At 41.6% G+C, this 21,456-nt stretch overlaps 2 protein-coding genes across 2 annotated transcripts; both read right to left on the reverse strand.

Moving 5' to 3' along the window:
• Positions 1-388: 388 nt before the first annotated feature.
• LOC113525013 (sialidase-3) lies at positions 389-3,309 on the reverse strand. Its single transcript, XM_053239272.1, has 3 exons — positions 3,165-3,309; positions 1,809-2,048; positions 389-1,700 (listed from the first exon to the last, which is right to left on the reverse strand). The coding sequence occupies exons 2-3, from the start codon at positions 2,025-2,027 to the stop codon at positions 774-776; spliced, it is 1,146 nt and encodes a 381-aa protein (XP_053095247.1). The 5' UTR covers positions 2,028-2,048; positions 3,165-3,309; the 3' UTR covers positions 389-773.
• Positions 3,310-10,953: 7,644 nt separating this feature from the next.
• Positions 10,954-19,509, reverse strand: tspan4b (tetraspanin 4b). Its single transcript, XM_026911406.3, has 8 exons — positions 19,074-19,509; positions 16,841-16,910; positions 15,927-16,118; positions 15,743-15,817; positions 13,138-13,233; positions 12,938-13,051; positions 12,454-12,537; positions 10,954-11,376 (listed from the first exon to the last, which is right to left on the reverse strand). The coding sequence occupies exons 2-8, from the start codon at positions 16,907-16,909 to the stop codon at positions 11,308-11,310; spliced, it is 699 nt and encodes a 232-aa protein (XP_026767207.1). The 5' UTR covers position 16,910; positions 19,074-19,509; the 3' UTR covers positions 10,954-11,307.
• Between the last annotated feature and the right edge of the window lie 1,947 nt (positions 19,510-21,456).

Raw genomic sequence — 21,456 nt, forward strand, 5'->3', positions numbered from 1 at the left:
AAGTGAACACTGAGATATATAAAATGAACACTGAGATATATAAAGTGAACACAGATATATAAAGTGAACACTGAGATATAAAGCGAACACTGAGATATAAAGTGAACACAGATATATAAAGTGAACACTGAGATATATAAAGTGAACACTGAGATATATAAAGTGAACACAGAGATATATAAAGTGAACACTGAGATATATAAAGTGAACACTGAGATATATAAAGTGAACACAGAGATATATAAAGCGAACACTGAGATATATAAAGTGAACACTGAGATATATAAAGTGAACACTGAGATATATAAAGTGAACACTGAGATATATAAAGTGAACACAGAGATATATAAAATGAACACTGAGATATATAAAGTGAACACAGATATATAAAGTGAACACTGAGATATAAAGCGAACACTGAGATATAAAGTGAACACAGATATATAAAGCGAACACTGAGATATACAGTGGATGTAAAAAGTCCACACACTCCTGTTAAAATTGCAGGTTTTTGTGATGTAAAAGAAAATGAAACTAAGATAAGTCAGGTAAGATGTTTAAATGCAGAATGTTTAAATCTCCACTTTACGATGCTTTTTATTCGTTCTATTTTCGTGTCAGAAACAGAAATTCGAAATTATAAAACATGAAAGTTTATTGGACTGCGGTTTCAAAATCCAGGCAGGAGAAACGAAAAGCAAGTCATTTCTATTCTGTATTAGGTGAATATTTGAATTTTTTTATTCAGGTTATTATCATGCACGTAAATATATCTACTGATCTTTCATGATATCATTGAGAGAAAACTCCGTAAATGCTATTTCTTCAAGTTTGTTTGTCCCACGTTCCATAAGGCAAGCAAAGCGATCATTGCTGTCGCACTGAGTCATATCTGAGTATCCGCTGACGCCGGGATTGATGATGCTCGGTTTATTCCAACCATTGGCACTAAAAGGAGACTTATTCAAATAAACCCCAAGATCCTTTCTCTCGTTTTTGTCAGTTATATGGGAAAAAAGGAGCCAAGTCTTCTCGTCATGTGCAAAGCTCACCACACTACCCTGACAGCCACCAGGGGTTTCTACCAGTTTCCCTGTACTGTTTACACTAAAATCCTCTCCACCGTTCTGACTCCTAGCCTCAACTCTAGATTTCTTAGAGCTTCTGGCATTGCAGTATAAGTAACTTTTGCCATTGCTGTCAGTGATCTCTGCCATCTCACACTCGGCAGACTCGACACTTACTCTTTGTCCAAAGTGCCACGTTACCCCCTGATCGTCACTGTAGAACGCAAAAGCGTAGGGTTTTACAGAGCAACAACAACTAGAACAAATACAACAACAAGTACAACAACTAACAATATAATAAACATACGCAGGAATGATAAGTCTGCCATTACACATTTGAATGCCGTGCCCAGGTCCGACACTGAATGTGGCCCACTTTTTAATCTCCTTTCCAATCACGCTTTCCGTCAAGTCTGTTGTGCTGCTCCAAGTCTTCCCGCTGTCCTGGCTAGTAACGTAACATAACCGAGCCCTGTTCTTACGGTTGTGAATCTGCTCTTGCTCAGTGAACTTATCAAACACACAGTTAAAGAACAGAAAGACAGTCTTAGAGTTTTTCTCATAGACTGGACACGGGTTCATGGTGCGATGTCCTTCCAAACTTGCTGTTGTAAGCTCCTCAACAGGTGACCACTGAAAAGAAAAATTAGCACATCTGTGACCATTTTGCCAAATGAAAGCAAAATTTAGATTTTAACATTTTTAAATTAAAAGAAGCCGTGACTGTATTAGCATTTTCACCTGAATGGCCCCATTCTGCTTTGTTCCCCTCCTCATGACCAGCACAGTGGCGTCAACATCAGCTGGTGAGGTTCGTTTCTCAGCAAAAGCAAGAAAGGTTTTGTCATCTTTAATGTAGATTAGAGATGGGATTCTGTATATTGCATTTGTGAACAAAGGTGTTTTTGGTGATGCTGGATTGAGTGTGTAGGAGGAGTTTGACGATGTGCGGTTTCCCATTTCTCCAAACTTTTTCTTTATCTGGAAACACAGATAAGAAACAGAATCAGACGTAGTGACTTCTGTACTGCTGATGCATCTCATTTTTATATTCAGAAAAACACATTCTGCTAAAATGATAAATCTAATAATTACACAGCCCTTAGGTGCAGGGGGTTAGGAGGGGATCAGGGCATTTTCCATCGAGTCCTTTCACAAATCACTTGTCTAAGTTAGAAGCTGGACTATGTGTATATGCAGGGTTTAACCACCAGGCGGAGTAGGAGAGGATGAAGCTGGTTTGATCCTGAGCTGGAGTTACTGTCTGTGCTGAGTTTTTCCACATCCCATAAACGTGCTGGTAGGTGGAATAGCCATCCTAAATGACGACTTACTGAGTGACTCAGCGTGAATCAGTTTAACTGTTTGTCTCACTGAGTGACTCAGTGTGTGAATCAGTTTAACTGTTCGACTCACTGAGTAATTCAGTGTCAATCAGTTTAACTGCTCGACTCACCGAGTGATTCAGTGTGTGAATCAGTTTAACTGCTCGACTCACCGAGTGATTCAGTGTGTGAATCAGTTTAACTGCTCGACTCACCGAGAGATTCAGTGTGTGAATCAGTTTAACTGCTCGACTCACTGGATTACACCAATGCGACCCGAAATCACTAAAATCATTAGAAGTTTATAGTTGTAACGTTAAAAATACACAGTAGGCCTATATAAACTAAAAAGAAAATACTGAACTCTTTATTCATTCAAAATGTTTCTTTTATGTGAGTGACACACTCATTTTATGATAAAAATGTTATAATTATGTAAATTAAAAAAGAATCTAAACTGAAAATGAAATAAAATTACTTAGAAGAGTGAGTCACTCAGTGAGTGGAGCATGTACACTGATTCACTCTGAGTCACTCACTGAGTCGAGCATGTACACTGATTCACTCTGAGTCACTCACTGAGTCGAGCATGTACACTGATTCACTCTGAGTCACTCAGTGAGTCGAGCATGTACACTGATTCACTCTGAGTCACTCACTGAGTCTTGTGCATGGTTTTGCCTAAAGACACGAAATTCCCTTAAACCTGGCCAGGATTTTCCTACAGTCCAAATCATCGTCCGCTAGAGAATAAAAGGTAGATTTTACTCACCTCTTATTCTATGTTCTCTCTGCACCAGTGTTTTGGTCTGTTGATGATCTTGAACAGCCCCAGATCTGGTGCATGGATGAACAGTCAGGGTCCAATCTGTACTCGGGAAAGATCTTTTCAGGGAAAATATATACTCAAAAATGGGTGTTGTCTATTTGCATACTATTGAATACTCATAAGGAACCAACCAAAGAACCCAGTTAATTGGATAACAAAATCTCCAAATATACATATTCATTACTGTCACCAGAAAAAAGGGGTGTATATAAAAACCCCTGTGTTTGTTCAAAATGAAACTAACATACTGAAAGTAATATCAGCAAAGATGGAATGTGCATTATTTGTCCTGGGAAGGGAGGATGTTTCTGTTTTTATTGGATCATTTTTACATCTGGATTTCTGTAAAGCTGCTTTGTGACAATGTCTATGGTTAAAAGAGATGCATTAGGGCTGGAAGATATGACCATATAATATCATTTAAAATAATACCATGTAGGACCATATAATATAATATATAATGTAAGTAATATAAGACCATATAATACAAACTTCTTAGATTCTACCCAGTTAAAGTTTTGGAAGATTTGGTAAGGCTTTTGATATCAGCTACTCCTTTGTAAAGCAAATTCTGGGTTGTTTTTGTGCAGTTGTTCTGGTCTTGTTCGCATGTAAGTAAACTCCAGTTAGAGTTCTGGTGCTTTATTTCATCCAAGATTAGAAAGTCAGCAACTTCTCTTTTGCAATCAAAGAAGTTTGCTTTGGTAATTTTAGCTGTAAAGGATGAAACTAGATGCTTATTAACTTTCTCTTACTTAATTCTGACAAGACAGAAGTACTTGTACTAGGACCACATGCAGCTAGAAGTAAGCTTTCTGATTACATAATAACTCTGCATGGTCTTTCTGTTTCATCATGTGCAGCAGTAAAAGACCTTGGTGTGATTATCGACTCTAGTCTTTCATTTGAAGCTCATGTAGATAATATAACTAGTATTGCTTTCCTTCATCTCAGAAATATTGCTAAGGTAAGACATATAATGTCACTATATGATGCAGAAAAATTAGTTCATGATTTCATTACCCCTAGGTTGGATTATTGTAATGCCTTACTGTCTGGATGTTCCAGTAGGAGCATAAACAAGCTCCAGTTAGTCCAGAATGCAGCAGCGAGAGTTGTTACTAGAACCAGAAGATATGACCACATCACCCCTATCTTATCCACACTGCATTGGCTCCCAGTCAAATTTCGTAATGATTCTAAAATCTAAAAATCTTTTGCAAATAGTTTTTTTCTTAGGTACAGGAGCAGGTCTGGAAGGTTCACAGGCATAGAGTGTTGTGGTGAACTGGGATGTTTGGATGCTGTCGCCCCCCCACTCTCACACGTTCACTCAGGTGTGTTGATGGTGGAGTGGCTGCTGCTTTATGTCCCAGGACTCCCTCATGTCTGTGTTAGCTTCTGGCTCTTCCTTTTAGTTATGCTGTCAAAGCTAGTCTTGCCGGAGTCCCTGCTTGCTCTCTGCACGCTCTCTCCCTTTCTCTCTCTCTCTCTCTCTCTCTCTGTCAAGCTACACATACTACTTCTGAGATGCCAGTCATCCTGACCCCTTCTGCTCTCCGGACCTGCCTGATCTATCCTGATGCCCTACTTATGGTTGGAGTTCTCATCGGTTGAGTTCGCTCGCTGCTGCTGGGGCCCCATATGGACGTCCTGAAGATTATCGGGATTGCTGGGGATTGTGCCACCTGGGGGCTGTGGAGATGGCTTGGGGATCTCATATGGGGAGCTGTACTGTAATGGCTTGGGACTGCGATTGCTGTAGTGGCTTTCGGGCTGCAGTTGCTACAAGCAGCGTTGTACTAAAGACGCCGTGAGTGGACAGTGGATAGATTTTAACCAACCGGATTTCTTGCGAAAACTGTGATGAATTTACTGGTTGCACAATTGCATTATTTGTCCATATAGTACACCGTTATAGAAGGGATTTATTTATAATCGCACTATCCGTTGCACCCAGACGAGGATGGGTTCCTTTTGAGTCTGGTTCCTCTCAAGGTTTCTTTCTCATATCGTCTCAGGGAGTTTTTCCTCACCACCGTCACCTCTGGCAAGATTTATATCTTGAATGTATTTATTTCTGTAAAGCTGCTTTGTGACAATGTCCATCGTTAAAAGCGATATACAAATAAAATTGAATTGAATTGAATTAAGTTTAGTAATTTAAAGCCCTCTTCCCTGTATTTCAAATGAAACTCTCTAAAAATGCCAAAGCCATGAAAACTGTCTTTCTATAATACTTTTGTGGCATTTACATTCACATTTATGGCACTTGACAGATGCCCTTATCCAGAGCGACTGACAGAAGTGCTTTCAAGTCTTTATCAATAAACACATCCTCACACTGGTTTACTAGGTCAGGGAATAAGAGAAGCAGTATCAGTCTAAAAACCTTGTTGGGGAGGTTAGTACAGAATGAAAAACAAAACACAAGACTAGAATTTAATTTTATTTAAATGTGATGCAGCAGCTGCAGGAAGCCAGAGGAGGGAACGTAGCAATGAGATGGTGTGGGAGAAATTGGGAGTGAACCTCACCAAGAGAGAGGGTATAGAGGATATGACCTCAGTGAGAGCGAGGTTATAGAGGAAATGACCTCAGTTAGAGAGAGGGTATAGAGGATATGACCTCAGTGAGAGCGAGGTTATAGAGGAAATGACCTCAGTTAGAGAGAGGGTATAGAGGATATGACCTCAGTGAGAGAGAGGGTATAGAGGATATGACCTCAGTGAGAGAGGGTATAGAGAATATGACCTCAGTGAGAGAGGGTATAGAGGATATGATCTCAGTGAGATCATAAAATCTAAAATCTAAAAATCTTTTGCAAATAGTTTTTTTCTTAGGTACAGGAGCAGGTCTGGAGGGTTCACAGGCATAGAGTGTTGTGGTGAACTGGGATGTTTGGATGCTGTCGCCCCCCCACTCTCACACGTTCACTCAGGTGTGTTGATGGTGGAGTGGCTGCTGCTTTATGTCCCAGGACTCCCTCATGTCTGTGTTAGCTTCTGGATCTTCCTTTTAGTTATGCTGTCAAAGCTAGTCTTGCCGGAGTCCGGAGGGTATAGAGGATATGCCGGAGGGTATAGAGGATATGACCTCAGTGAGAGAGGGTATAGAGGATATGACCTCAGTGAGAGAGAGGGTATAGAGGATATGATCTCAGTGAGAGAGGGTATAGAGGATATGACCTCAGTGAGAGAGAGGGTATAGAGGATATGACCTCAGTGAGAGAGGGTATAGAGGATATGACCTCAGTGAGAGAGAGGGTATAGAGGATATGACCTCAGTGAGAGAGGGTATAGAGGATATGACCTCAGTGAGAGAGAGGGTATAGAGGATATGACCTCAGTGAGAGAGAGGGTATAGAGAATATGACCTCAGTGAGAGAGGGTATAGAGGATATGACCTCAGTGAGAGAGGGTATAGAGGATATGACCTCAGTGAGAGAGCGGGTATAGAGGATATGACCTCAGTGAGAGAGGGTATAGAGGATATGACCTCAGTGAGAGAGGGTATAGAGGATATGACCTCAGTGAGAGAGAGGGTATAGAGGATATGACCTCAGTGAGAGAGCGGGTATAGAGGATATGACCTCAGTGAGAGAGAGGGTATAGAGGATATGACCTCATTGAGAGGGAGGCTATAGAGGATATGACCTCATTAAGAGGGAGGGTATAGAGGATATGACCTCATTGAGAGGGAGGCTATAGAGGATATGACCTCATTAAGAGGGAGGGTATAGAGGATATGACCTCATTGAGAGGGAGGCTATAGAGGATATGACCTCATTGAGAGGGAGGGTATAGAGGATATGACCTCATTGAGAGGGAGGGTATAGAGGATATGACCTCATTGCGAGGGAGGATATAGAGGATATGACCTCATTGAGAGGGAGGGTATAGAGGATATGACCTCAGTGAGAGAGAGGGTATAGTGGATATGACCTCAGTCAGAGAGAGGACATAGAGAATATGACCTCAGTCAGAGAGCGGGTATAGAGGATATGACCTCACTGAGAGAGAGGGTATAGAGGATATGACCTCATTGAGAGGGAGGGTATAGAGGATATGACCTCAGTGAGAGAGAGGATATAGAGGATATCACCTCAGTGAGAGAGCGGGTACAGAGAATATGACCTCAGTGAGAGAGGGAGGGTATAGAGGATATGACCTCAGTGAGAGAGAGGGTATAGAGGATATGACCTCATTGAGAGAGAGGATATAGAGGATATGACCTCATTGAGAGAGAGGGTATAGAGGATATGACCTCAGTGAGAGAGAGGGTATAGAAGATATGACCTCATTGAGAGAGAGGGTATAGTGGATATGACCTCAGTCAGAGAGGGTATAGAGAATATGACCTCAGTGAGAGAGAGGGTATAGAGGATATGACCTCAGTGAGAGAGAGGGTATAGAGGATATGACCTCATTGAGAGAGAGGGTATAGAGGATATGACCTCAGTTAGAGAGAGGGTATAGAGGATATGACCTCATTGAGAGAGAGGGTATAGAGGATATGACCTCAGTGTGAGAGAGGGTATAGAGGATATGACCTCAGTGAGAGAGAGGGTATAGAGGATATGACCTCATTGAGAGAGAGGGTATAGAGGATATGACCTCAGTTAGAGAGAGGGTATAGAGGATATGACCTCATTGAAAGAGAGGGTATAGAGGATATGACCTCAGTGAGAGAGCGGGTATAGAGGATATGACCTCAGTGAGAGAGAGGGTATAGAGGATATGACCTCACTGAGAGAGATGGTATAGAGGATATGACCTCAGTGAGAGAGAGGGTATAGAGGATATGACCTCACTGAGAGAGAGGGTATAGAGGATATGACCTCAGTGAGAGAGAGGGTATAGAGGATATGACCTCAGTGAGAGAGAGGGTATAGAGGATATGACCTCAGTCAGAGAGAAAGTATAGAGGATATGGCCTCAGTGAGAGAGAGAGGGTATAGAGGATATGACCTCAGTGAGAGACAGAGTATAGAGGATATGACCTCAGTGAGAGAGAGGGTATAGAGGATATGACCTCAGTGAGAGAGAGGGTATAGAGGATATGACCTCAGTGAGAGAGGGTATAGAGGATATGACCTCAGTGAGAGAGAGGGTATAGAGGATATGACCTCAGTGAGAGAGAGGGTATAGAGGATATGACCTCAGTGAGAAAGAGGGTATAGAGGATATTGCAGTTATTTATAATGATAATCTAGGTGTCACACAAAAACCTAGTCATAAATTCAACACGTTTGAAGTTCCTTATACTAACATAACATACGTAGCCACAAAAAATAAGTCTACCCTGACGATTCTGCTAATTATTATTTACAGAATCCCAGGACCATATTCTGAATTCCGTTGTGAATTTGCGGATTTCAGCTCAAACCTGTTTGATTTTTTAGACAAAGCATTAATTGTTCGAAAATTTAATATTCATTTTGATAATGTAGAAGACCCTCTGAGAACAGCAGTTGTGTCCATTCTTGATTCAGTAGGGGTCAGTCAGAATGTAATAGGACCCACTCATAGTGGTGGTCACACTCTTGATTTAATACTAACATTCACATTAAATATAGTAAATATAATCACATTTCCACAGTCTGAAGCTCTCAGATCATTATCTCATCTCATTTAAAACGTGTCTTAATCATAATATATGCATCTTGCCACAGAGTTTTATCAATAATCTCCCAGAGTTACCAACTATGATACTAGATAAGGTAGCTCCACTTAAAATAATTAGAGAGAAAAGCTTAAAACACACCTTAAAACAGACCACTCAAAGATTATAACATAAATGGCATCAAATTGGTAGTATTTCAAACAGCATGGAAGGAGAGCCTCCTGAGCTATAGAAAATTCCTTAGCGCTGCTAGATCAATCTATCTCTCCACCCTAATAATAATCCTAGATTCTTATTTAATACTGTAGCAAAGTTAACTAGGAATAAGACCAAAACAGAAACATGCACACACCTTTTAAACTAGCAGTTATCAAACCCCTGATTTAAAAAAGCTGACCTCGACCCCTATCAATTGTCCTATAGGCCAATATTAAACCTCCCCTTTATCTCCATGATCCTAGAAAAGGTTGTAGCACAGCAGTTATCCTCATACTTACATAGGAATAACATTCATGAAATGTATCAGTCAGGATTTAGGCCTCATCATAGCACAGAGACAGCACTGGTAAAAGTGGTAAATGACCTACTACTGGTCTCTGATCAGGGTTGTGTCTTCTTGCTTGTGCTGCTCGACCTTAGTGCAGCTTTTGATACCATTGATCATGCTGTTCTCCTTGATAGACTAGAAAATGTAGTAGGCATTAAGGAAACGGCCCTTTCCTGGCTCAGGTCTTATTTGACTGATCGTTATGAGTTTGTAGATGTCAATGGTGACTTCTCTACGCATACTAAGGTAAAGTTTGGTGTCCCGCAAGGTTCTGTTTTAGGCCCACTGCTCTTTCCGTTATATATATTACCTCTGGGTAAAATTATTCGTAAGCATGGTATTAGCTTCCACTCTTATGCTGATGACACACAGTTGCATGTTTCTGCAACATCATATGACAAACACCAGCTTAATAAAGTTATAATAAATGAATGTGTAAAGGACATTAGACACTGGATGATTATTAACTTTCTCTTACTTAATTCTGACAAGACAGAAGTACTTGTACTAGGACCACAGGCAGCTAGAAGTAAGCTTTCTGATTACATAATAACTCTGAATGACCTTTCTGTTTCATCATGTGCAGCAGTAAAAGACCTTGGAGTGATTATCGACTCTAGTCTTTCTTTTGAAGCTCATGTAGATAATATAACTAGAATCGCTTTTCATATAAGAAATATATTGTCAATACACGATGCAGAAAAACTAGTTCATGCTTTTGTTACCTCTAGGTTGGATTATTGTAATGCCTTACTGTCTGGATGTTCCAGTAGGAGCATAAACAAGCTCCAGTTAGTCCAGAATGCAGCAGCAAGAGTCCTTACTTGAACCAGAAGATATGACCACATCACCCCTATCTTATCCACACTGCATCGGCTCCCAATCAAATTTCACACTGATTATAAAATACTACTATTGTCCTATAAAGCACTAAATGGTCTCGTGCCACAGTACCTGAGCGAAATTTTGGTCTTTTATGATCTGCCACGCCTACTCAGATCAAATGGTGCAGGCTATTTGTTGGTACCTCGAATAGTGCGTGCTACAGCTGGGGGTAGAGCTTTCTCTTACAAAGCCCCACAGTTATGGAACAGCCTTCCACTTAGTGGGCCTTAGCCTTCTTCTTTCTTCCCTCTCTCTCTCTCTCTCTCTCTCTCTCTCTCTCTCCCTCTCTCTCTCTCTACATGCTACTCCTGAGGTACCAGTGATCCTGACCCCTTCTGCTCTCAAAAACTGTAATGAATTCAGAAATGATCCTGATGCTTATACTCATGAGTTGCTCATAAATTCATAAATTCCTGTTTACACAATTACTTTTTAATACATAATATACAGTTATAGAAGGGAAACCAAAACACCAAAACAAAATATAAATTAATGATCAATTAACAGAGACTCACTAAAATTATTCTGTAGTATGCAACCTTAATTATTATTATTATTATTATTATTATTATTATTATTATTATAAATCATTTTAGTGATTGTACACATCATCAATGATTAATACGTATAAATTCTTTCTGGCTCTTTAACCTTCAAATTTAATAATTAAAATGCTTGTTAATATTTGATAACACTTTATTAGACAGTAAAACAACAATCTACAGAGCATAGACAATCTTTAACCTCCTCTTCAACATCACTCTCAACATAATTAAAGTCATACATGTGATCAATACACGCTGTTTATTAATGACTAAAATGTGCAGTATTAGAGTAAACCGCTTCACCTGCCTGGACTTTTACAACTGCATGGAAATCGACTTTAATAAACTTTACGCACAGGCAGAAAAGTTCAGCTGAAAAACCTGTTGGACGTAAATGAATTTAAAAAGACTGTAAAACACGGTTTTGTTGAATTTGGACGTCCTGAGAGAGTGAAATTCTCTTCTCTGTTATTAATCTGCAGGATCAGTCCATGTACTTTTCCACTCGCAGGATTTGGCAGTACATCAGCATGGAGAAGGCCAGAGCCAGGATCTGAGGAAGGAAAAGAAGGGGAACATGAGCAAGTCTACAAACCACAAATCACACACACTGACGTTTTACATGTTTATCAGGAAAAGTAGAGCTTGTGGCTTCCTGCAGGACATCGAAGTACTCGTGTGTTTTATCCACAAATCACAGTTCATTTCTAGAGAAAGTATTTGCTTTTTCTTGTACCTCGACATGCACACAGTTAGTTTGGCTTTTAATGATATTGTTCAAAGTGGACATTAAAACTCGAGTCACATGATTTGTACTCGACTTTGACTCAAGTCACAAATTTGCTGACTTTCTACCCTACTTGACAGAATCAAAGAAGACTTGCAACTTGACTTTGACATCGATGGCTTGTGACTTCACTTGGACTCAAACCATGTGATTTGAAAAGACTTGATATATTCTTTTTTTCTCCAACAAACAATTAATTTTCAGGAAATCAGCATCAATCATCATTTCCAAAGTCCACATTTAGGCAGTCAGACTTTCACTAGACAACGACAAAGTTGAAAGAGCGCTCATTCCCTGATGACAGAGGCCCTGTGCGGTAGCTATGCTCCCAAAGATGTTAGTCTTCGCCTAAAAACATTGTGTTATTCTCAACAACAAAAGGGCTGTAACATATAGAACCTGTGCTTTTAGAATATCAGATGCTGAAGTGTCAATTTCAGATTCAGTTTGGTATTAAAAGTTGCACAAAATAAATCCCAAGACAAACCCATAGTGAACACAGTCTACACCTCATCTCATGTGATATTAAACTGAAATATTCTGTTCTTATAGTTATAGTTATGCATCTCTCAAATATCCATATAGTTCCACTGAGTTAAAAATCTGTCTAGAAAGTGAGGAACACCAGTTTTAAAAAGTCTGCATGACTTTTGCATAAATTTACTACATTAATTATCACTTCGCTAAAGAGCACGTTATGACTTGTGTAGGACTCGAAACTGAAAAGTTAAGGACTCGTAACTTGCAAAACAACGACTTGGTGCCAGCTCTGATTAAAACACATCCTCACATCCTTGTGGGTGATATCTCGTACCGTAAACCCTTTCAGAGGTGATGAGTTACCTGCACGATGCCGAGACACACTCCGAAACCCAGGACCCAGGTGATGTTGTCCAGAACCCACGCCTTCGCCTTCTCATAACACGGCTGAGACACAGAGACAGGAACAGAGTGAATTCAAGACCAAACTACTGCTTCTGCTATTAAAAAAGATATGATCATTTTAAAATGTAAATATCTACATTATAAAAAATGGAGCTAACATCAAACTAAAAAATAAATAAAGTACTAATAAATTTCTGTGGCTAAGTTTTAACGATTTTTCTCTTTTCGTCTTTGACCATTTTTTTAAACATTTTTAACATTTCTTCTCGCTTCGGTGAAAAAGGCCTGCTGTTTAACAAAACGATGATCATGTTTAAATCTGGCTCTCAGTCATCTCTCAGAGATGTTCATGCATTTATTTTTTTCCACATGGCACAGATTCTGAACGCCGGAGTGAAATTGACCCCAGATGACCCCCTGCCTTTTAACCGTGACCTCTGACCTCTTCCCAACGGTGACAGGGAGGGGTGTGGTCTCTGCAGCAGGACTCAGGGGGCGGTCCCTCCGTCGTCCGGTTGTACCAGTCAGTGTGGTTGCTCACGCCGCAGCATTTAAACTGCACGAGACATGAAAATAAACGGATTTAAATACAACAGCGTCGTCTTGAAGACGGATGAAGAGAAAAGTAGGTTTTATGCTTACGATTTTCTGCATACTGTCCCAGGAGCTCTTCAGATGGGGGTTGGTGTCATAATCCTTCATTCCCTCAATCAGGTCCTCCTTCGCTTTTTGGTCCAGCTGGAAAATGCAGAAAAATAAAGAATTAATTAATTAACTTTCTTATTTGTTTGTTTGTATATTTACATATTCATTCATTTATTTAGGTATTTATTTACTTTATTTTATTTTTTAATTTTTATTAGTTTGTTTATTTATTTATTCATTCATTCATTCATTAGTTTATTTATTTATTTATTTATTTACTTATTCATTCATTCATTTGTGTTTGTTTACTGATTTATTTACTTGTTTGTTCACTTACTTATTCACTCATTTATTTATTTTCTTGTTTACTTGTTTGCTTACTTACTTACATGTATGCTTGTTTACATATTTATTTATTTATTTACTTACTTACTTATTTGCTTTAGTTACTTATTCAATCATTTATTTCCTTATTTATTTTGTTGTTTATTTGTTCTCATTTTGATTTTTTTTTTATATATGACAAATTTTTATCCACCTCATATCTCATTTTTTTATATGTCTAATAGTTTTTTTTTTAATTTCAGTAAAATAAGACAGTAATTATTGTCTGAGAACTTGTTTGTTACTGTAAAGAATCGTTTTTGTTAAGAGATCACACTCTGAGGCAGGGTTTCAAGTAGAACAGCTTGAAGAGAACAGCTTGCGTAACCATAGTAACAAAGTACTGAAAGACGCTGTGCGTGTGTGGAGGTTTACACGTCCGTGTGTGTGTATGTGTGGAGGTGTGTGTATGCAGGTTTACATGTCTGTGTGTGTGTGCGTGTGTGGAGGTGTGTGTGTGGAGGTGTGTGTGTGGAGGTGTGTGTATGCAGGTTTACATGTCTGTGTGTGTGTGCGTGTGTGGAGGTGTGTGTGTGGAGGTGTGTGTGTGGAGGTGTGTGTATGCAGGTTTACATGTCTGTGTGTGTGTGCGTGTGTGGAGGTGTGTGTGTGGAGGTGTGTGTGTGGAGGTGCGTGTGTGGAGGTTTACACGTCCGTGTGTGTGCGTGTGTGGAGGTGTGTGTGTGGAGGTGCGTGTGTGGAGGTTTACACGTCCGTGTGTGTGCGTGTGTGGAGGTGCGTGTGTGGAGGTGTGTGTGTGGAGGTGCGTGTGTGGAGGTTTACACGTCCGTGTGTGTGCGTGTGGAGGTTTACACGTCCGTGTGTGTGCGTGTGTGGAGGTGCGTGTGTGGAGGTGTGTGTGTGGAGGTTTACACGTCCGTGTGTGTGCGTGTGTGGAGGTTTACACGTCCGTGTGTGTGCATGTGTGGAGGTGCGTGTGTGGAGGTGCGTGTGTGGAGGTGTGTGTGTGGAGGTGCGTGTGTGGAGGTTTACACGTCCGTGTGTGTGCGTGTGTGGAGGTGCGTGTGTGGAGGTGTGTGTGTGGAGGTTTACTCGTCCGTGTGTGTGCGTGTGTGGAGGTGCGTGTGTGGAGGTGCGTGTGTGGAGGTGTGTGTGTGGAGGTGCGTGTGTGGAGGTTTACACGTCCGTGTGTGTGCGTGTGTGGAGGTGCGTGTGTGGAGGTGCGTGTGTGGAGGTTTACACTTCCGTGTGTGTGCGTGTGTGGAGGTGCGTGTGTGGAGGTGTGTGTGTGGAGGTGCGTGTGTGGAGGTTTACACGTCTGTGTGTGTGCGTGTGTGGAGGTTTACACGTCCGTGTGTGTGCGTGTGTGGAGGTGTGTGTGTGGAGGTTTACACGTCTGTGTGTGTGCGTGTGGAGGTGCGTGTGTGGAGGTTTACACGTCCGTGTGTGTGTGTGTGGAGGTGCGTGTGTGGAGGTGTGTGTGTGGAGGTTTACACGTCCGTGTGTGTGCGTGTGTGGAGGTGTGTGTGTGGAGGTTTACACGTCAGTGTGTGTGTGTGTGTGTGTGGAGGTGTGTGTGTGGAGGTTTACACGTCCGTGTGTGTGCGTGTGTGGAGGTGTGTGTGTGGAGGTTTACACGTCAGTGTGTGTGTGTGTGTGTGGAGGTGCGTGTGTGTGCATGTGTGGAGGTGTGTGTGTGGAGGTGCGTGTGTGTGCATGTGTGGAGGTGTGTGTGTGGAGGTTTACACGTCAGTGTGTGTGTGTGTGTGTGTGTGGAGGTGCGTGTGTGTGCGTGTGTGGAGATGCGTGTGTGGAGGTTTACACGTCCATGTGCGTGCGTGTGTGGAGGTGCGTGTGTGGAGGTGCGTGTGTGGAGGTGCGTGTGTGGAGGTGTGTGTGTGGAGGTGCGTGTGTGGAGGTTTACACTTCCGTGTGTGTGCGTGTGTGGAGGTGCGTGTGTGGAGGTGTGTGTGTGGAGGTGCGTGTGTGGAGGTTTACACGTCCGTGTGTGTGCATGTGTGGAGGTGTGTGTGTGGAGGTTTACACGTCAGTGTGTGTGTGTGTGTGTGTGTGTGGAGGTGCGTGTGTGTGCGTGTGTGGAGGTGCGTGTGTGGAGGTTTACACGTCCATGTGCGTGCGTGTGTGGAGGTGTGTGTGTGGAGGTGCGTGTGTGGAGGTGTGTGTGTGGAGGTGTGTGTGTGGAGGTGCGTGTGTGGAGGTTTACACGTCCGTGTGTGAGCGTCCTGCAGGTTCTCACCTCTTTGTGGAAGAGCCCCAGCATGAGGACGAGCGCCGCTTCAGTCAGGAACAGAAGCAGGAGGATCACGAAAAACTGGGAAGAGAACAGAAGAACCTTTGAGCACCTGATGAGAACCTCACACTCTCTGTGTTAGCTATACTGGCTGTGATGTCATCAGTCTGCGCCCGAGCGTCCATCTCACCGTCATCAGCAGACACCGCTGCTCCTTCAGAGCCCCCAGACAGCCCAGGAACCCTGTCACCATGGTAACGCCCCCGGCAATCAGCAGCAGGTTGGCCACGGAGAGCGACGGGAACGACAGCGGGAGGTACGACATATCAGACTGGCGGAAGGAAAGCCACACCCCTACGCCAAACAGGCCACACCCACCCAACTGTTCACGAGACAAGCACAGGTGAGGATAAAGTCAGGAAAATAAAACTATTATTATTATTAGCAGTACTAGTAGTGTTGTTGTTGTTGTTGTTGTTGTTGTTCATATTTATGTCTCAGTGTGTGTGTTTATTCATTCCCAAAACAGAAAATAAAATCTCTACCTGATTAATTTTTAAGAGCAAAAAGCTTTGTTTTGTGATTAAATCTAACGTTCTGTAGTTACATCACTACTCTTCTGTATACACAGTACTGTGTATCACATAGCATCCTGAATATAATACACTTTATTTTTAATATTTTCAATTTATTCATTAAACATTTAATTGGCTCGTTATTAATATCCTAAAATGTGAAAGTGTAGGTCAGTTGTGACGTCTGATTTTACTGTAAACAAGACAAATGGGAAAAGGTTGAGACTTTAATTAACACCAGCTCTGTTTCTGAGTTCTTGTAACATCTGAAATAATAATAATAATAATAATAATAATAATAATAATAATAATAATAATAATAATAATAATAATGAGTATACAGTAGAATGAAGAGGCTTGATGTAAATGCTGTGAAGGAAATAAAACATTCATAAATAACATTTCAATCAAAAATCCCAAATCCTGGAATGTCAGAGTTTGATGTTAAAAGTCTGTTTCTCCGAACTGATCCCGTAATCCTGCTACATGTCACTTCCTAAAGATTTAAACTTCGAGTCCATGAACTCACCCAGAAGATGAGGTTGAAGATGAACATGAGGTATTTGACGCAGCACAGGCAGCCTCGGGACACGGCCATCCTGCAGGAGACGGGAGAGAGACGAGCTGCGTCACGCAACAAGCCACTAACACACACAATTAACACACTTCATCCATCCATCCATCCATCCATCCATTCTCCTTCCTCTATTCCTGTGTGTGTGTGTGTTGCCATGGCAGCAGGTTGAGAAGGTCAGTCCACACTTCTCTGAGGAGCAGAGGCTCTACTCTGAGGTTCTCCTCTACTGATGAGCTCATCATCCAGTCACACTTCAGTTCCACGCTGTCCTCATGACCACGTTCCTCTCATTCTCTCATTATTTAGGGTTCTCAGAAACCCGCATGCTGCTCACTCTTCACTCAGTCCCTCTTTTATAGACGTACAAATAACAGGATGTACATGAAAACCACAAACAAAAGGGGATCAGGTCTTCTCTGGAGGGATTTTGGTTTGTTAAGTGGTTCTACTGTCTGATAGGGAAACGTTTCAGGATAATTAAGTGTTCTTCCGTTGTCTTAAAGGTTCTGTGTAGAACCCTGCAACTCAGACTCAGGTACAACACTCAGACTCTTTTTTGGAGTCTAAGAACCCGTGAAGAAACTTTTTTTTTTTTTGGAAGAGTGTGGGGGTTTTACATACAGTAGAAGGGAAGAACTGGGCTAGATTTGACCTTTTCTTCACTTCTTCCTTAAACTTGTCATTTTAGTGCTTTTATTTCTGACTCATTTCTCAAATGTAGAAATGTAGTGTCTCTGCTTTGCATTAGTGCAGATTATTTATAAGATAATTTATAGAATTATGAATTAATATAACATAAATATACTGTATATACACTTTTATAAGTTTATAGGTAGGAGTTGTAATGTATGTACATGTTCTAGGAGTTGTCTTTGTTTTGTCTGAACTCATCTACACTTTTACACTGAATAAATTATAGTAATTATTTGTGTGTGTGTGTGTGTGTGTGTGAGAGAGAGAGAGAGAGAGAGAGAGTATCAGCCTTCACTTTGACTCCAGTGGAATTCTGTGACCTGCTCCATGGAAAGGAAGTGCCTTTTTCCTGACAGGAAGTAACCACCCGAGTCTGTGATGCTGATAGCGTTTATTATTCAGACAAAACAGATCTGAGTCTCGCCTGCAACTTTAACTAAAACCTAAAAAACATCACTGTATGGAAGCTGTTTTTTAAATGTAAATGTCAGAAATGAAGGTCATGTACAGGTAGACAGGTATCATTGTTTCACAGTAGAGTGTGTTTCCTGTGTACGTCCTGAATAAACAATATCTCATCATTTCCTGGAAATCAGACCAGGACTAACAGAGGAAGTTCATCCTCATGTAATGTCGCTGGTATGAGGAAAAGTGGAACCACATGTAGGTATGATTAAAACTTAAGGTATGACATCACACACACACACACACACAGAGAGAGAGAGAGAGAGAGAGGGAGAGAGAGAGAACCCCCCATGATGTGGTTATGGATGTGTCCTGACCCTGATCTCATGTAAAATAGGAAAAAAAGATGTGAGAGGAACGTGATAAAGTTCATACATGTGATTCAGTGCAAAAGTTTGCATCCCCTTTTCTGGGTTGTGTGTGAAAAACTAAAAAATTGGGCAACAATTTTACATCTCCAGAAGAGAATTACAGTCATCAGGTCTCTTTATCAACACACTGATATGTTTACATCCGCTGCTGATGTGCTCTAATCGAGTTATTTGAAGGCATGTATGTCATTACGGTGTCTAATGATTTGACGAAATAAACATGTGGGAAACTTAAAGTCTTAAAAACTCAAATCCAAAATCCAAAATCAGCTCTCACGCACTCTAAACTAGGACATATTACACTTTTGTGGAGCAGGAAATTAAGGAAATTTAAAAGATAAAAATGATATCAGAGTGTCTATGGAGAGCGTTTCCCAAAAGTGGCAACCAGCAAAATTCGCCACATTCCAGATCGATCGTGCAGCTGATCATCATTATTGTTGCTTATGACTGGAACAAAGGAACATCTGTACAAATGCAAAACTCACATTAAAGGACTTTGTAGTAAAGGGTGCACAAACTTTTGCACTCATCCATACTAAGATTGGGGACAAAGCATGTGTGGAATCGTAGATCATGGATCATGCCTCAGCACCTGGAAGCCATTTTTTACACCTCCATAATGACATGAGGCAGAGAAGCGATCTGTAATTTACCTGCTGGAGGAGGAGGAGGAGGAGGAGGAGGAGTGCAGACGGGAACTCGGGAAGAAAAACTCGGAACGTTTCCAGGAATCTTTCAGGAATATGTCTGCAATCTCGGGTGATTTCAGTCCAGATTGTCGTCGTTGGTCTGCGCCAGATGCCAGCAGATGGGATGATGAGTTTGTTCAGTGTTGAGGCTCTGATGCTCTTCGGTTCCTCGGTTCTTTTCCTGGACTTGTTCCCTCCTTCAGCTCTTTTTAAAAGTCCTTCCTTTGTTTTAAAAACGAGACTCCAGCTTTTCCATGGCCAGAGCAGGCAACTTTTTATTCCAAACTCAAACACATTGTTGATCTTTCATTCTTCTCGCACTTATTCTCTCTTTCTCTCCCTCCCTCTCTCTCTATCTGTTCCCAATAAGTTCCAGATGTAGTTAAAGGCCCTCCCCTCTCTCTCTCTCTCTCTCTCTCTCTCTCTCCTCCCCTCATTCCTTTTTGTCCCAGAAGAATCCATTCTATTCCAAGACCCTCCTCCTCTTATTCTCTCTCTCTCTCTCTCTCTTTTTTTTTTCCTGTGGTTTTGTTTAAACAGTTGTGATGGATTGTGTTTGTCCCCAGCAGTAGTACATGTGATCCTCTGCAGTCTTCTCGGGTTGTAAACATGTTTTGTGTGCACACACACACACACACACACACACACACACACACGCACTTCTATAACGAAAAGCAGAAATGAAAGAAGGAGAGATGATGAACAGATATTGAAATGGTTAGAGCTGGATTCAGGAATAGAACTGAGCTCCACCGTGTGTGTGTGTGTGTGTGTGTGTCTGTGTCAGAGAGAGAGAGAGAGAGAGAGAGAGAGAGAGAGAGAGTGTGTGTGTGAGAGAGAGAGAGAGAGAGAAAGAGAGAGAGAGTGTGTGTGTGTGTGTATGTGTGTGTATGTGTGTGTGTGTAAGAGAGAGAGAGAGAGAGAGAGAGTGTGTGTGTATGTTTGTGAGAGAGAGAGTGTGTATGTGTGAGAGAGAGAGAGAGATAGAGAGAGTATGTGTGTGTGTGTGTGTGAGAGAGAGAGAGAGAGAGAGTGTGTGTGTGTGTGTGAGAGAGAGAGAGAGAGAGAGAGAGTATGTGTGTGTGTGTGTGTGAGAGAGAGAGAGAGAGAGAGTGTGTGTGTGTGTGAGAGAGAGAGAGAGAGAGTGTGTGTGTGTGTGTGTGTGTGTCTGTGTGTGTGAGAGAGAGAGAGAGAGAGAGAGTGCGTGTGTGTGTGTGTGTGTGTGTGTGAGAGAGAGAGAGTGTGTGTGTGTGTGTGTGTGTGTGAGAGAGAGAGAGAGAGAGTGTGTGTGTGTGTGAGAGAGAGAGAGAGAGTGTGTGTGTGTGTGTGTGTGTGTGTGTGTGTGTGTGTGTGGACAGAGTAGTTACAGCTCCATCTGGTGGTGTTCGGTGTTCATTACACTCACACTGGAGTCATGTGACTTCACACCGGGTCATGAGGCCTGAGTGAATTGTGCTGTAACTAAGTTCTGGTTCTGAATTTGGTACCAAGAGTACCAAACATGAGACATGTGGGCGGAGTTATAAACAGTGCAGATCGCTGATTGGTCAAGCACAACGGTCACAGAATCATCCTGTCAGTTTATCTTTCTTTTATAATCTACTTTTTCTTAACGTCTGTGTGTGACATTAAAGTATTGGCACCCTCTCGACACAAAACAGAAATACATGGGGAAAAAATTTCATAATCATGTCTATCACTAGTCCCCGCCCTCACTCATTAATTGACAGCTGTGCAGGTGTTATTAACTCACACCGCCTGGAAGCCCCGCCCCCTTCCCTCCATCACACATGCTCTCAGGATTTCCTTCCTCGTGGTACGTTCACACATACAGCCATTTTATCGCTGCAAGTCGCCAGTCGCTGTTCAGTGAAGTTGCCAGTCCTACTACTGGTTGCCATGGTAACATTTATCAGTGGGTGGCACAACTAGCATTTCACGTTTGACAACAGTTCAGTTTTTTGCCGTTAAAATTAAACATTCTGGAGGGAGAGCGATTGTATATAAAATTCACCAGCGTATATATGCATCATATCATATAATATAGAATTCAGAAGTATTCTGATGATACTGCGATTGTTGCATGTGTCAGGAATGGTCAGGAAGAGGAGTACAGAGCCCTGATAAAATCCTTCAGTGACTGGAGTCACAAAAACTGCCTCCTAGTAAACACCTCTAAAACCAAGGAGATGGTAGTGGATTTTCGAAGGGCTAAACCCCCTCCTTATCCAGTCAGCATCTGTGGGGCGGAGATTGAAGTGGTGCCAGTCTACAGATATCTAGGTGTGCACCTGGACAATAAGTTGGACTGGTCACTTCACACAGATGTACAATATAAAAAGGGCAG

Source organism: Pangasianodon hypophthalmus, chromosome 13 (genome assembly GCF_027358585.1).
Source record: "Pangasianodon hypophthalmus isolate fPanHyp1 chromosome 13, fPanHyp1.pri, whole genome shotgun sequence".
Classification (NCBI taxonomy): domain Eukaryota; kingdom Metazoa; phylum Chordata; class Actinopteri; order Siluriformes; family Pangasiidae; genus Pangasianodon; species Pangasianodon hypophthalmus.

Coding starts and splice junctions, on each gene's coding strand:
- LOC113525013 (XM_053239272.1), bottom strand. CDS start 2,027: ATGGGAAACCGCACATCGTCAAACTCCTCCTACACACTCAATCCAGCA. Junction 1,701..1,808: donor AGCAGAATGGGGCCATTCAG/GTGAAAATGCTA, acceptor TTTTCTTTTCAG/TGGTCACCTGTTGAGGAGCT.
- tspan4b (XM_026911406.3), bottom strand. CDS start 16,909: ATGGCCGTGTCCCGAGGCTGCCTGTGCTGCGTCAAATACCTCATGTTC. Junction 15,818..15,926: donor AGCGGTGTCTGCTGATGACG/GTGAGATGGACG, acceptor TTCTCTTCCCAG/TTTTTCGTGATCCTCCTGCT. Junction 13,052..13,137: donor GGGACAGTATGCAGAAAATC/GTAAGCATAAAA, acceptor TGTCTCGTGCAG/TTTAAATGCTGCGGCGTGAG.